Source organism: Pituophis catenifer, unplaced genomic scaffold, assembly GCF_029215685.1.
Source record: "Pituophis catenifer annectens isolate HBS135680 unplaced genomic scaffold, rPitCat1.0.hap2 SCAF_4, whole genome shotgun sequence".
In the NCBI taxonomy this organism is placed as follows: domain Eukaryota; kingdom Metazoa; phylum Chordata; class Lepidosauria; order Squamata; family Colubridae; genus Pituophis; species Pituophis catenifer.
Genome location: NW_027256884.1, coordinates 80,313,622 through 80,327,078, shown reverse-complemented (window position 1 = coordinate 80,327,078; position 13,457 = coordinate 80,313,622). Strand labels below are relative to the sequence as shown.

General features: G+C 36.8%; 2 protein-coding genes across 2 annotated transcripts in view; one reads left to right on the top strand and one right to left on the bottom strand.

The window, feature by feature from the left end:
- The first annotated feature begins 2,730 nt into the window (after nucleotides 1-2,730).
- On the top strand, nucleotides 2,731-8,123 carry N6AMT1 (N-6 adenine-specific DNA methyltransferase 1). The gene is made up of 6 exons (XM_070943571.1): nucleotides 2,731-2,993; nucleotides 4,371-4,457; nucleotides 5,205-5,295; nucleotides 6,544-6,627; nucleotides 7,161-7,302; nucleotides 7,813-8,123. Exons 1-6 carry the CDS (start codon nucleotides 2,863-2,865, stop codon nucleotides 7,917-7,919), a joined length of 642 nt encoding a protein of 213 aa, XP_070799672.1. The 5' UTR covers nucleotides 2,731-2,862; the 3' UTR covers nucleotides 7,920-8,123.
- Nucleotides 8,124-8,936: 813 nt separating this feature from the next.
- The window catches only part of LTN1 (listerin E3 ubiquitin protein ligase 1), a 31,622-nt gene continuing 27,101 nt past the window's right edge, over nucleotides 8,937-13,457 (bottom strand). Inside the window, exons 27-30 of the mRNA XM_070942634.1 lie at nucleotides 12,408-12,628; nucleotides 10,144-10,338; nucleotides 9,590-9,757; nucleotides 8,937-9,118 (exon numbers count right to left, since the gene is read on the bottom strand). Coding sequence (XP_070798735.1) covers nucleotides 9,056-9,118; nucleotides 9,590-9,757; nucleotides 10,144-10,338; nucleotides 12,408-12,628 — 647 coding nt within the window. The 3' untranslated portion in view covers nucleotides 8,937-9,055. The remainder of the gene's footprint in view (nucleotides 9,119-9,589; nucleotides 9,758-10,143; nucleotides 10,339-12,407; nucleotides 12,629-13,457) is intronic.

Genomic DNA, 13,457 nt, shown 5'->3' with positions numbered 1-13,457 from the left:
TTAAGTGGAAAAAAACAAAAGGCTCTGGAATAGCATGTCCCATGAGGTTAGATCCACCCCCCACCTTTTGGGATTTTGAAAAGAGCCAAAAGCCTTTGCTAACTGGCCTGGGACCTCAATGTGTCCTATTTTGGAGGTGGCTAGTAGACTAGTACAAGAACTCCCACTCTGTCCAAATATTGACTTTTAATCTGTTTTAACTGTATTAAGTTTTTAATGTCTGCTGTTTTTATGCTTTAATCCTGTAACTATATTATTCTGTTATTTGTGGAATTGTAAGCCGCCCAGTCGTTTGGTAGAGAGATGGGCTACATAAAATTTAATAAATAAAATATATCCTACGAATCGGCAGTGTATTTCTCTCAATTATCCAGAGTGCATCGGCAATAATGTTTCATCTTTTTTTGAACAGTTGTTGACATCTTGTTTTCTATGTAAAATTCAATTTGCATTGGGATGATGATCCTAAGTATTATTTTACTATCATGTGAAATGAAGGATATTACACACTCTTAGGTCTCCTTTGTTTGGTTTTGTTGTATAGACTGCTCTAACAGTAGAACAGAGTTGAAAGGGACCTTGGAGGTCTTCTAGTTCAATTCCCTAGGAGAGTCTGTATCATTCTGGACAGATGGCTATCCAATCTCTTCTTAAAACCTCCAGTGATGGAGCACCTGCAATTTCTGGAGCCAAGTTGTTCCATTGATTGATTGCACTGTCAGGAAATTTCTCCTTAGTTCTAGGTTGGATCTTTCTTTGATAAGTTTCTAGTCATTACTTCTTGTCCTGCCCTCAGGTGCTTTGTAGAATAAGTCAACCATTTCCTCTCTCAGTCCTTCAAATATTGGAAGAATCAAGTCACCCCAGTTTTTCTCTTCATTTACATACCCAGTTCTTGTAACTGTTTTGCTTCCCTAATCACATTTATTCTGCACTCTTTCTAGCATTTCAACATCTTTTTTGTATTTGCATCTGGATACAGTATTCCAACTGTGGTTTTACCAGTGTAATATAACGCGGTACTAATCCTCAATTTTCTTGTACTAGAGAGTTTTTACAACTACTATAGGTACTTCTATAATACAGAATTTCAATATACTCCTTCCATCTTTATTTTTCCTTGGAACAGATGCTTTTTCCATAACTACTTTTCAGCATACAGATTTGAGGTTGAAATGTTCTGAGTTCAGAAATTTTTTGGAAAACATTTTTTTTCAGCAAAGTCTGAGAATCTCCTCATAACTGGGAGCCTACACCAATGGTGGGTTTCAAATTTTTTTACTACCATTTCTGTGGGTGTGGCTTAGTGGGTGGGCGTGGCTTGGTGGGCATGGCAGGGGAAGGATACTGTAAAATCTCCATTCCCACCCCACTCCAGGGGAAGGTTACTGCAAAATCCCCATTTCTTCCTGATCAGCTGGGACTTGGGAGGCAGAGAATAGATGGGGCCGGTCAGAATTTTTGCTACCGGTTCTCTGAACTACTCAAAATTTCCGCTACCAGTTCTCCAGAACTGGTCATAACCTGCTGAAACCCACCTCTGGCCTACATGCTGGTTATATTGTATATATTATCTTCCCTCTTACAATCTTGTATATGCTTATAGTTTGTTTGTAAAATGTTTTAATTCCTGATTTTATTATACTCCACCCAGAGTCATTTTGGGTGAGATTAGCAGTCAAACATATTTGACAATCAAGTAAAACAAGTAAAATAAAATAGTAGAACAGATAAGTCTAGAATCTACACAGTTGTCATACACAAGAATATAAAACAAGTACTATTCTTGGCTAGTATAACTTTCAAATAATCTGCAGAGATTAACGTACATGCCTTTGCTGAAGTTAATTTTTTTTCCTGAAAAGCAATCTGAACTATTGATACTCCTTTTTTGGCAAAAATATAGTACAGGATATCATAAGTAGCAGTACTACTTATTTTATGTTGTAAGGATAATAAATGGATGTAGTGCACTTTTATCATTTAAAAATATAAGGCTAGAAGAAAACCATATGCAATCATCTGAAAGACTTGTGTCTTTTTCAATATTTGAAGAAGACTTTACCAGAACTATTTATAAATTTGGATTACAATATATTGTATATATTTATTTCCTTGTTCTATTCTTATGTTTGCACACATTAATATTGTGTGTGTGTGTGTGGTGTGAGTTGTGCTTGGGTTTATTGTTTTTTTTAAATATATTAGATATATTTATAAGGCCATCCACCTGTCAAAAGCATGCCGGACCTTGAACAAAGGTACAAAAAAAAATATCCCACCAAACTTCACAATCCATTACACACACACAAATCCAAGACTCCTAAATAAACACCAGTAGCAATATAAGAGGCATACTAGCACACTAGAGATGCATTACGATCCTGATCCTAGTGCTTGGAGAAATAGCCACTGCGCCAGCAGCTGTTTCTTTCTCAACCCATCACAATGTGTTGTTTGTATGTTTGCCGCCTTGAGTCATTTATAAAAATAATAAAAATGGCATATAAGTAAATAAAAACAAATAAACCTACTACACAACAGGCAAATGACCCTCCCTCAACGGGTGAGCCTGAACAGCAGATACTAACCTTTCCATCTCTAAGACCGACGAATCGGTGGTGTCTGTTCCTTGCAAGGGGCGGGCTCTAGTGTCTCTGCCTCGACCATTGGGCGTTTCTGACCAAGCGCAGGCGTGAAAGCAGCGCTTTCTTGTTTCTTGTTCCTTGTTTCTCTTGCCCTCGTTGAAAGCGAGGCGTGCGATTCGCTAAGTCGGGAATAAAGAGAAATTGGTTTTTTGTTTTGCAGGTCTATGGCTGCTTTAGGCTCACCTTCGGGGCCGGGAGAAGAACCGCGGCGGCGATGATCCCAACCCCGCGGCACCAGCACGTGGGTCCAGAGGGTCCCTTCAGCGCTGTTTATGAGCCCGCCGAAGACACTTACTTGCTGCTCGACGCCCTCGAGCGGGATGCCGAAGCTCTGAGAAGCGCCGGGTGAGGCGGCGATCGGCGGCCCTGCGCAAGCAGGAGAAGAGTTCGGGGACTGCGCACGGGCGGGCTTGGCAAGGGAAACATTGCTATGCATTGCAATGTACATAGTCGAGTTTAACAAAATGTGTAAACTTGGCCTGAGGTGTGCATAAGATCCACGGTGCACATTGAAGCTTTTCTTTTTTTAATAGCTCATTAATTAATGAGTTAATACAGTCATTAATACAGTTCATTAATAATGAACGTCCGGGAGAATTAAGCTGGTACTCATCATACATGAGACGATTTAAAGAGTAAATAGATCACCCAGTTATCATTGACTGGTCTTGGTCTTGAAAAGTTTAAGTAGGGTTCGTCAGGGACGAACATTTGACAGGGAAGCCATCAGGAAAAGGCAGAGCTTGACAGAAAAGGGGGGATGGGGGAAGGACTCTGGACAAAGACAGTGGCAAGAAGCTACATGGAATCCAATTCACTTAAAAGGAGGTTTTTGTCATCTATTAAATAACATACAACTCACCATAATGTATAAACTTTCTGGTTAACTTGTGGCCTATTATCTATTTTCCAAAGCAATATGCTGCAAATGCCATCTACTGTTCATGCTGCAATTCTGTTCTGCAGAAGAATTGCAATTCTGTTCTGCAAAAGAATTGTTTGGCCATTATTGCATCAAGTGACAGAAAGTATTTTTTGCTGGGAAGAGTTCAGATGAACTTTAGAAAGAAAGGTTGTGTGTGTGTGTGTATTACACACCCCCCCACCCCAGCTGCTTGATTTTGCTACAATTGTATCTAGCTGCAGGGACTAAGAATAAAGCAAATAAGCATCTCTGAAATGTTAATGTACAAGTAAAATCCAGACATAAATATAATAAAATCTATAAAGCTTCTAGACTTAGGTTACCCGTAAATATAACATGCTTCCTTATTGATGTGTAAAATAGCATTGCAGGTAGAATTTAATCAGTCTGAGAAATCAGCAAAGTTGAATAATAGTAATAATACAATAATTTATTAAAGTTGGATGCCACCTAACACTGAACAGCTCTGGTAAGCATACAGATATAGTTATTTAAATTGCAATTATGGCAATGATTTTTTACAAGTGAAGGCAAATATAATTGTCCCAGGATAATGTTGCAAAATCCAGTCTGGTTCAGTCACCGGGACCAGAGGTTGACTGACCCAGGTTGGATCTTGTAATTATTTTATAGTTTCAGATTACATTTATTAATCTGATATTATTCATTGACTGCTGGATCTAATTTTTAATTTGAAAACTGATAGTTCAAAAATGTATACATTAAATCATGTATGTTTTGTATGTTACATTGTAATTCTCATTTTAATTTCAACTATTATTTTTGCATTCATCTAGCATTGATATATGCCTTGAAGTAGGATCTGGATCTGGAGTAGTTTCAACTTTTTTAGCTTCAATTGTTGGATCCGAAGCATTTTACATGTAAGTATTTATATGCCATTTGAGTTATATAAGGTAACATAATTCTGATGCATAATTTTTGTTAGTTAAATAATGCAGCATAGTCTTTGGAATGTGAATATGAGCTATTATTACATGTAAATTTGGATTATGTCAATGGTATAATTCTTCACTTGGTAAAAAAACATTAGATAAAAGAAATACAATTTGGTATTAAATAGTATATCTGACAGTTCTACAAGATAATGGCTCAGTTCAGAACTGTTGCTTGTATTTCACTATTGTTTTAGAAACCAATATTTATCTGCTTTAATGTGTCCATACTGTATGTGTATACAGTAGCGCTTTCTTACATAGTCGTACATTTAAGGTATAGCACATAAAAGGCATTACACTGAATCAGATGGCTGGAACGTTGAGAATCAGTCAATTTCCATTTGTTTAGTGCTGTTGTAAATCAGGGGTCCCCAATCCCCGGTCCGTAGACTGGTACTGGTCTGCAGCATGCCAGAAACTGGACTACGCAAACAAGCACAGCCTCATTTGTGAGATGCAGGCAGTGCACAAAACCACATCACCTTGATCACTGAACAAGTGGTTAATCAAGGACTTATGTATTTCAAAAAAATGGGGGTATCTGTGGAAGGCATCAGAAAAATCAAGATGGCAGTGCAATCAAATATCTGATCTAAATTATATTTGACCAATTATTTTCTAAGGTAACCAAAGATAGCTTCTGTTTACTAAAATATAATTTTGTGCATACAGGTGTACTGATATCAACCCTGTGGCTGGTCTATGCACAGTAGAGACAGCTAGAGAAAATAGTGTTCACATTCAGCCAGTAATTACTGACCTGGTAAGACAAATTATAATTAATTGCTTTGGTCAGCAAATTTTAAAATGTTATCAATATTCAAACATCATTTATGTTAAATTTTAGGGTAAGAATGGCTATTTATAATATGAATGTCTAGAAGTAATTGAGCTCTTCTGCTTGCCTGTGCACCAATCAGCTTGTTCTGATCCAGATCCCCAAACATGATAAACGCTCTGAAGTTAACTCAAAGATTCCTTTATTAGGAGCACCAGCAGCCCTGGCAAAGTTTCTCTCACCGCAGGCTAACAAGTCTGTCCAGCAGGGAGATGAATAGTTGTCTGCCACATCTATTCATCTCTGTCCCCTGCATTTATCCTCAGAGCTAGGGTGGGGCTTCGCTAGCAGCGGTGGCTCTTCCTTTCCAAGATTGGCCCACAGATTTCCACTGCTCTCCTCTCCTCTGCCTTCTGCACATCCGTGCGTCAGGCACTGGACCCAGCTGTTCCTCCACTTCCTCATCAGCCACCTCCAGACCTGGGGGCTATTGACTCTCCATTTGAGGGCTGATGGACAGCCCAGGCTCCGCCTCTGTCTCTCTCTCTGCCAGCTCCATTCCCTCTTCCCCCTCGGAGCTCTCAGATTGCCTTGATGCTGACCCTGACTCCCACACCTCCTCCTCCTCAAGATTTGGCTGCTGGAGGGACCAGTGACCAACAGGCACAACACAGCTGATTTCATAATACAAGTTGTGATCTGTGCTGCTCTGATATTTTCAAGGGACTCACTATATGTTAGCTTGAATAATGTTAGTGGTGCTTGATACCACAGTGTATTCTATCTTGGGTGTAGAATGAGTGAAACTTCTTAGCAGTAGAGCTATCTAAAGCATGTGAATGATAGAAAAAAGTTATTATATGCAGGCTCCTTTATCCATTATATAATGTATGATAAACCAATTTATTAGGTTGCATGATATATTTTAATTATAATATGAAACTTAGCTGGTATTGAATAGATATATTTTAAACATTGTAGTTTTCCTGGAATAAGCACTGGTAGACAAGTGGTTTGGGAATAAAATTAGCTTGCATTAGATTTTATATGCTTGGCAAAATTTATATGCTTGGTAAAATCTCTCCAATACCTGCTTTTCACTTTTTTCCTTGTTTCTTCTTTGAATTAGATTATGCATCTGTAAGAAGGAACCTGTATCTTTCAATACCTTTTGTAGTGAACCTGCATAATCGTATGCATTACATAAATGCTAATGTTTTTATTTATGTTCAGGTAACAGGATTGTCGCCACGATTACATGGAAAAGTTGATTTGCTGTTATTTAACCCACCTTATGTGGTAACCCCTTCTGCTGAGGTATGATCATATGAGATTTAAGAATACCAATTAATTATTTACCAATTACCAATAATTTACAGTTTCTGTAAAGTTTCACTAGTAAAGTATCACTAGTATTGAAAAAAATCAATTAGTTGGAAATTGATTTTTTCACACCCCAGCTTTTGTATTTCTAAATAATTACTTATACATAGAACATTATCATCCTTCACTTCTGCTTTTGCTTGTTTCTACATCTTCTTTTGATATTTGTGGCTTAATCCCAATTCCATAGAAGCATAGAAAATAATCATTGACTATATCTTGGAGATGATCTAATTTAGTTCCCTGTCCATTGAAAAAAACCACTATTGCAGCATCTAACAACTGAAGAAGAATCTTCCCAAAAAACACAGAACAAGAACTGCAGAACAATTCTTAAATATGTAATGTCCAATAGAGATATGCATTATTATTATTCCTTGCCCTGTCTTTTGAAATAACCTTGAACAAGTCTACCCTGTCTTCTGTATGACCTTTCAGCTCAATTTTCCGTATTTTATTTGTTCTAGATACAAACTCATGGAATAGAGGCCACCTGGGCTGGAGGTAAAAATGGCAGAGAGGTTATGGATAGACTCTTTCCACTTGTGTCAGACTTACTATCGGCGAGAGGATTGTTTTATTTAGTTACAATTAAAGAAAATAATCCAGGTAACCATATCTCAATTTCTTTTTAAATATTGGGGTGGTTGTCATGCAAAATACTTTTTAATAATTATGTAAAATCTTTGAGTCCTGGATAAAAATTCTATTTCAAATTTTATTGTAGTAGATGCAGGTCTGAGCTTTATTATCTATATTACTATGTTGTTATTAAACACAATCAACAAAATAACATAGATGCCCTTTCAAATGTAGAGAGAAATTATAAAATGAAATGAAGCACAGGGACTAGTTTTCTGACATTCATATATTGGGCAGATAAACTTATTTAACCTGCGCAGAATGCACAAGGTTATAGTCAGCACAGGATATTAAGATCTAAAGAAATAGGCTAACTTTCTTTTTATTATATAGAGATAAAATACATGGAAATGGCTCCAGTGCACTGTCATCCTCCCCCCCCTACCCCCACCCCCATTCCCCAAGATTCAGTTAGGTTAGCAGTAAAGTCAGTTGTTGTTTCTAAACTGAATGATAATCTCTTGTTTTAAATTGCAGATGAAATTATTAAAATATTGCAGAAATGTGGTTTAAATGGCAGTAAAGTAATTTCCAGACAAGCAGGGAGCGAGTATCTCTCAGTTCTGAAATTCTACAAATCCTGAAGCTGGCTTCTGGAGGAATCTTCATATAGTAGACTCTTTGCTCTAAAATACTATCTTGGATTAATTTGTTACATTTAATTAAGATTAAATTCTATCTATTGTCAACAAGTACACATTAGCAGATTATCTTAATTCAAAAATATGCATATTTCCATGTGTAAAATCAAAATTTTGACAATAAATTTATAAAAGTGGAATGTAAAATACTGCATAAACGTTGTTATAATCCTATCATACAGTTACCTAGGAGAGAAATTGTGGCTGTTGTCCTAAATTGCTTCTTTTTATCATCTGAGATTCTGAATGATGAATTTAGCATGGAGTTAATTCTCTTGTTTTTTGTTGCATATTCTGGGGCTTGCAAAGTTTAGGTAAAAATAACTGTTTCAAGTTTGAAATGGCTTTTTCAATGTTACGAGAAATGTTTCAAGTTTAGAATACTTATTGGTATTCCACATTGGTTTGGTAGAAATAAGAACAAGCACCTGCAAGTTTTAGGTAAAAACAAAAAACAACTGTTTCAGCTTTGAAATAGTTATTTCAATTTCACACAGTTTCAGGTTTAGAATATCATTAGATAGTTAGAATACTTAAAATATGATTGGAACTGTTTCAAACTTGAATGTTTAAATTCAGAATCTTTTGCACATCACTGGTCCCTACTATAGTACTAGCAACTGCTATAAGTTGCACTAGCTGGCTCACAATATTGTTTACCGCTACCTCAAGTTCAATATATAGTTTAAGAATCAGTACCACAGATGCTTCTGTGGGTATCCCAAGTGTGTGTATATTCCTCTCATTTTGAACCTTTAATGCCAATTCTAATCATGATCTCTAATTGAACAAACTATTAAATTGCTCTTCATGCTGCTAAAATCTTTCAACCTTAACAGGACTTATGTAAGACAGGATATACTACAAAACAGCCAGAGGTCAAAAACTGTTACATGTCACCCGTTTCTACATTTCATATCTGAATATTTTAATTCAAAGATAGTAAGTAATACTAATAAATGATCAATCAGTTCAAACTTTTTATTGTAAGTGAAGAAATTAAGGTTTTACTGCTCAGTCCAAGTATGATAGTTTTCAATTGCTTCTTTAGGCTCACTGAAGCAGAAAAATGATGTATATCAGAAGAAAGTCTCTCGGCAAAGAGGGCAAGTGGATTTGTTGCTAGATGTAAACCATTTGTACTAGAGAAATTTAGAAAGCAAATATTAAGAATAGTCTAGCATTTACTATTTGCAATTAAACACTAGCCAGTCAAGACTGAATACTTTATGGCATCTTTAAATCTATCTCTAAATATTAAGTGCCTATTTGTAATGAAGTATTTTCATGGAATAGCCTAGTAGCCAACAATACTAGGCTACTCCATGAAATAGTAACTGTCTTTCAACTAGCCCGTTTCCTTTAAGCTCTGATCTACATCAAAGATATAAAAAACCCTGAAAAATAAAAACTTCTATTGCCCCTCTGAAAACAGTAAATCATTTCAATTTAAAGGATCCTAGAATTTTCTTAAAAGCTCCCTTTACAAAATTAACAATAAACTATTTTATTAAGCTATTTATTAAATGTTCATATGACTACTAATAGCATTAAAGACATATAAATTTCAGACTTGTTTTCCTTCAGAAATAATAACTAGACAATATACTTACCAGGCAGGCTGAATGGAACTTTTTCTTGCATGTTCTGCAAGCTTTTTTGGGAAGGGAGTAGTTGGAGCCATGTATAACTGAGAAACAGATCATGCAGTCTTCAACGCCCTCAAATCGTTTATCCACATTGTTTTTCCACAATGCTAGCCCTTCCATAATGCTTCCATTCTGTTGGGAAAATAATGCATTTCAGTTTTATGCAATATCACCTTTCAGTGATTTTTAATCCCAATTTTCCATCTTTTACAATTTCCTGCAAATGCATGTAATATAATTCATAATGCAGTATATAATATATACAGTAAGGTTTTTATGTAGTGTTGATGTGTTGAATAATCAGTTTTACCTACTATATGCCTTTCTGGGATATTGTTGCAGCACTGGAGATCAGTTATGTGATCCGGGAAGAATGCAACTGCTTTATAAACTGTCCAACAAGTACCGCTTTGAGTTCCAGACAATTTTTTTTAACCTTTCAAGTAGTTCAGGTACCTGTTATTTATAGCAGATCTAATTCATATGACCAGAGTCAAGACTGTATATGAAAAAAGTACCTGATGAGTGAGGTAAGTGCTAAGCTGCAGCATCCAATTGCGCCATTGCTGAACTGCTACACCAACCCTTTTCCCACTCTCTACAGCTATGGAGCCCAAAGGATAATTTGGGGGAAGCTGTATGATCAGTTCAATGAATATATCATCAACTGAGTAAGTAGCAATGACTTCTCGAGTGGCAGATCGAGCTTTTACCTGTGAAAACAAAAATGTTACCATTTATTATAGCAAAAATGTTTCGAACCTACTTTCAAGACCTAGCTTAATGACCCTAACTGGGACCGAAATTTCCATCACTAAGTGAAGTAATTAGGTGAACCATCACATGACCCTAACTTTTAGTGATGGCAGTTCCAGTTGAAATAGTTAGACAAGGGTCTCCTTTCGTTTTTGCTACCTGTCTGACCTCCATTTCAACTCCATTCATCTATTTCCCACCCCATCTCTGTCCTTTTGGTTGCCCTGGGATCTACACCCCTGCCACTGCCACTGACTTTTGCTATTTTCCTTCTGCCCAGCTGAGGCAGTTATTTAGGAAGGCAACCCTTGCGTTGCCTTCCTAAAACTTTACAAGGTTTCATGGAGGCCATACAAAACCCAACACCTGCCTTGACTGGGTGTGCCTTGGCAGCAGCAGCAGGAGGAAGAAAATGGCAAAGGTTGGCAGGAGCAGGTGGGAGTGCAGCAGAACTAAAAGGGCAGAGATGGAAGAGATGGGCAAGAGCAGTTGAAATGTACACTGTGATCATAAGGTGTGCTGCCAAGCACTGAATATTGATCACATGACCGCAAGGGCACTGCAATGGCTGTAACTCCAAGGACCAGACGTATTTACCATTCATTCAGTGTTGTCATAACTTTGAAGAGTTGCTGGATAAATGGTTACTAAGTGAGGACAACCTGTACCTGATTTTTTTTTCAAATTTTATTTTTAAGCAACAATGAAAACCATGTTTATAATAATATAGCACAGTGAACATCTTTCCACCTAGGCTGAATTAGTATTAATAGATAGTCAGTTATACTTCCTATTCCACAATACAAGTAGTCTTCAACTTACAGCAGTTCATTTAGTGACTGTTCAAAGTTACAACGGCACAGAAAAAAGTAACATGATAGTTTTTCACACAACCGTTGCACCCTGCCCAAAGTCATGAAATCAAAATTCAGGCTCTTGGCAACTGGATTACGTTATCCCCTTTTGTGACCTGACAAGCAAAGCCAGATTCATTTAATAATGGTATTACTAACTTAACAACTGCAGTGATTCACTTAACAACTGAGGCATGAAAAGTTGTAAAATGGGGCAAAACTCACTTAACAAATGTTTCACTTAGCAACAAAAATTTTGGGCTCAATTGTTGTCGTAAATTGAGGACTACCTGTATGCATTATTCAATATTTTAATTAATAATCTGAGTCTAACATTAAGACTGTTTAGAATACAAACCTATACAAACGATAAAAGTAACATTTACAAGATAGATGCTTACTTATGTAAATACTATATTGAAGAGTTTTTAAAAACAATGGATTCGGTATTGTTATGACTGAGCTTAATTTTTCTGTGAAGAAAAATCGCAGCACAATTCATATGCTTGGTAATCATAACTTCATATTTCTTATAAGTAAATGTAGGCTCTAACTAATAAACTTTTTTTGCTTTATTTTAATTGCATCTATATATTTAATAAAGCACATATCAAATAATCCCAAATACTGTAGGTACATGTGGAATTGTATTGTCATCTGGAATTTATTTCTACAAGATAAGCCATTATTTGAGGGAGAGGCACTACCCAACAATAGCTAGGTTTCTGCATATATTCTAAGGCAGGGTTCCCCAATCCCCAGGCTGCAGACCAGTCCATGACCTGTTAAGAACTGGGCTGCACAGCTGGGGGCGAGTGGCAGGCGAACAAAACTCTGCATACACAAGATCTAGATTGCGTTCCCCCCCTCCCGTGGAAAAGAAAAAATGCCTTCCACAAAACGTCCCTGGTGCCAACAAGGTTGGGGGCTGCTGCATTTTTTCATTTAGTAATGTAAACAACTTAGGTACTTCTTAGAACAGAAATGCTTCATAGAAGAATGCTTAGGCTGCAGATTTCCCTGCATTTTTTGAGAGCAGCCCTAAGAACACCTCAATACTTCCAATCAATTCTCAGAAAACAGTTGTATCACTGTATTTAATCAAGCATACCACACAATGAAATGCACACAAATACATACAGACAGCGAGATAATAAAAAGATGATACAAACCGTCATGCCATTAAACAACTGGGTACTGGTCTGCACAGAAGATATTTCTTGGGAAGACAGTATACCACTAACGTATTTGCTTGTAAATTTATCTACAACGTTGAAGACTCGCTTCTCACAACTGTTCCACCAAAGACGAACCATAGCTGGCAAATCTTTTAAGGTCATACAATAGACAGTGCAAGCCAAATGTGGAATGTGTGAAGACATTGCTAGTGTGTCTATAGGACAAATGGAAAAATATAGAAATAAAGCCAGTTTAAAAAGTGCTGGAGTTTCATGCTTTCAGTTACAGTATTTCCATTTCTTAGTAATGTGAGTAAAACAGTATACATTCTTGAATTACTAAATTCACTAGGGCTTATTCTAAGCTAGGAATAGAGAATTGCTTTCAAAATTATTTTAATTCCAAGCTGCCTATATGTCAAACCTATTACATGACAGAAAACTATTTTTCTCTCTTTTCTCAAAATGGTATCCACATCCCCACGGCCGTGCTGACTGGGAATTCTGGGAATTCAACACATTTAGAGGCATTACCCTGTTACTGCACATATTAAGAATTCTGACTTCTTTCTAGATTAGAGGCAGTGAAATGCCTCACAATCATTCAGACAGTTTTAGCAATCATGCCAGATTTCTCTTTGAACACGGGATAGTGACCATACAGAAGCATGCAGATTCTTTCAGCTTTGAATTTCAAAAGAAAAAAAAATCTATGAAAACACTGCAGGGTTTGGCAAGTCAAAGAAACCGCTTTAACTGGGATCTATTCAACACAGAGTGTCAGCCATTTTGTGCTGATTGTTTGTCACTGCGTTATTTTATTTACCAGCTGAGCTCATCTTTTCTGGACTATCTGACTTTCCGTACCTTGCCAAGAATTGTTATCAAAAGTTACTACGCATGTCCATCCACCCACATTCCTTCTCTCACACTTTTTCCTTTGTTCTCTTGCCAGAGGTCCGGCTGGACCGGCAGGAGATCTCGCTTGCCAAAATGTAACAATTTATTTTTCTTAGTTAGTGAGGTGTTTTATTTTCTTTATAA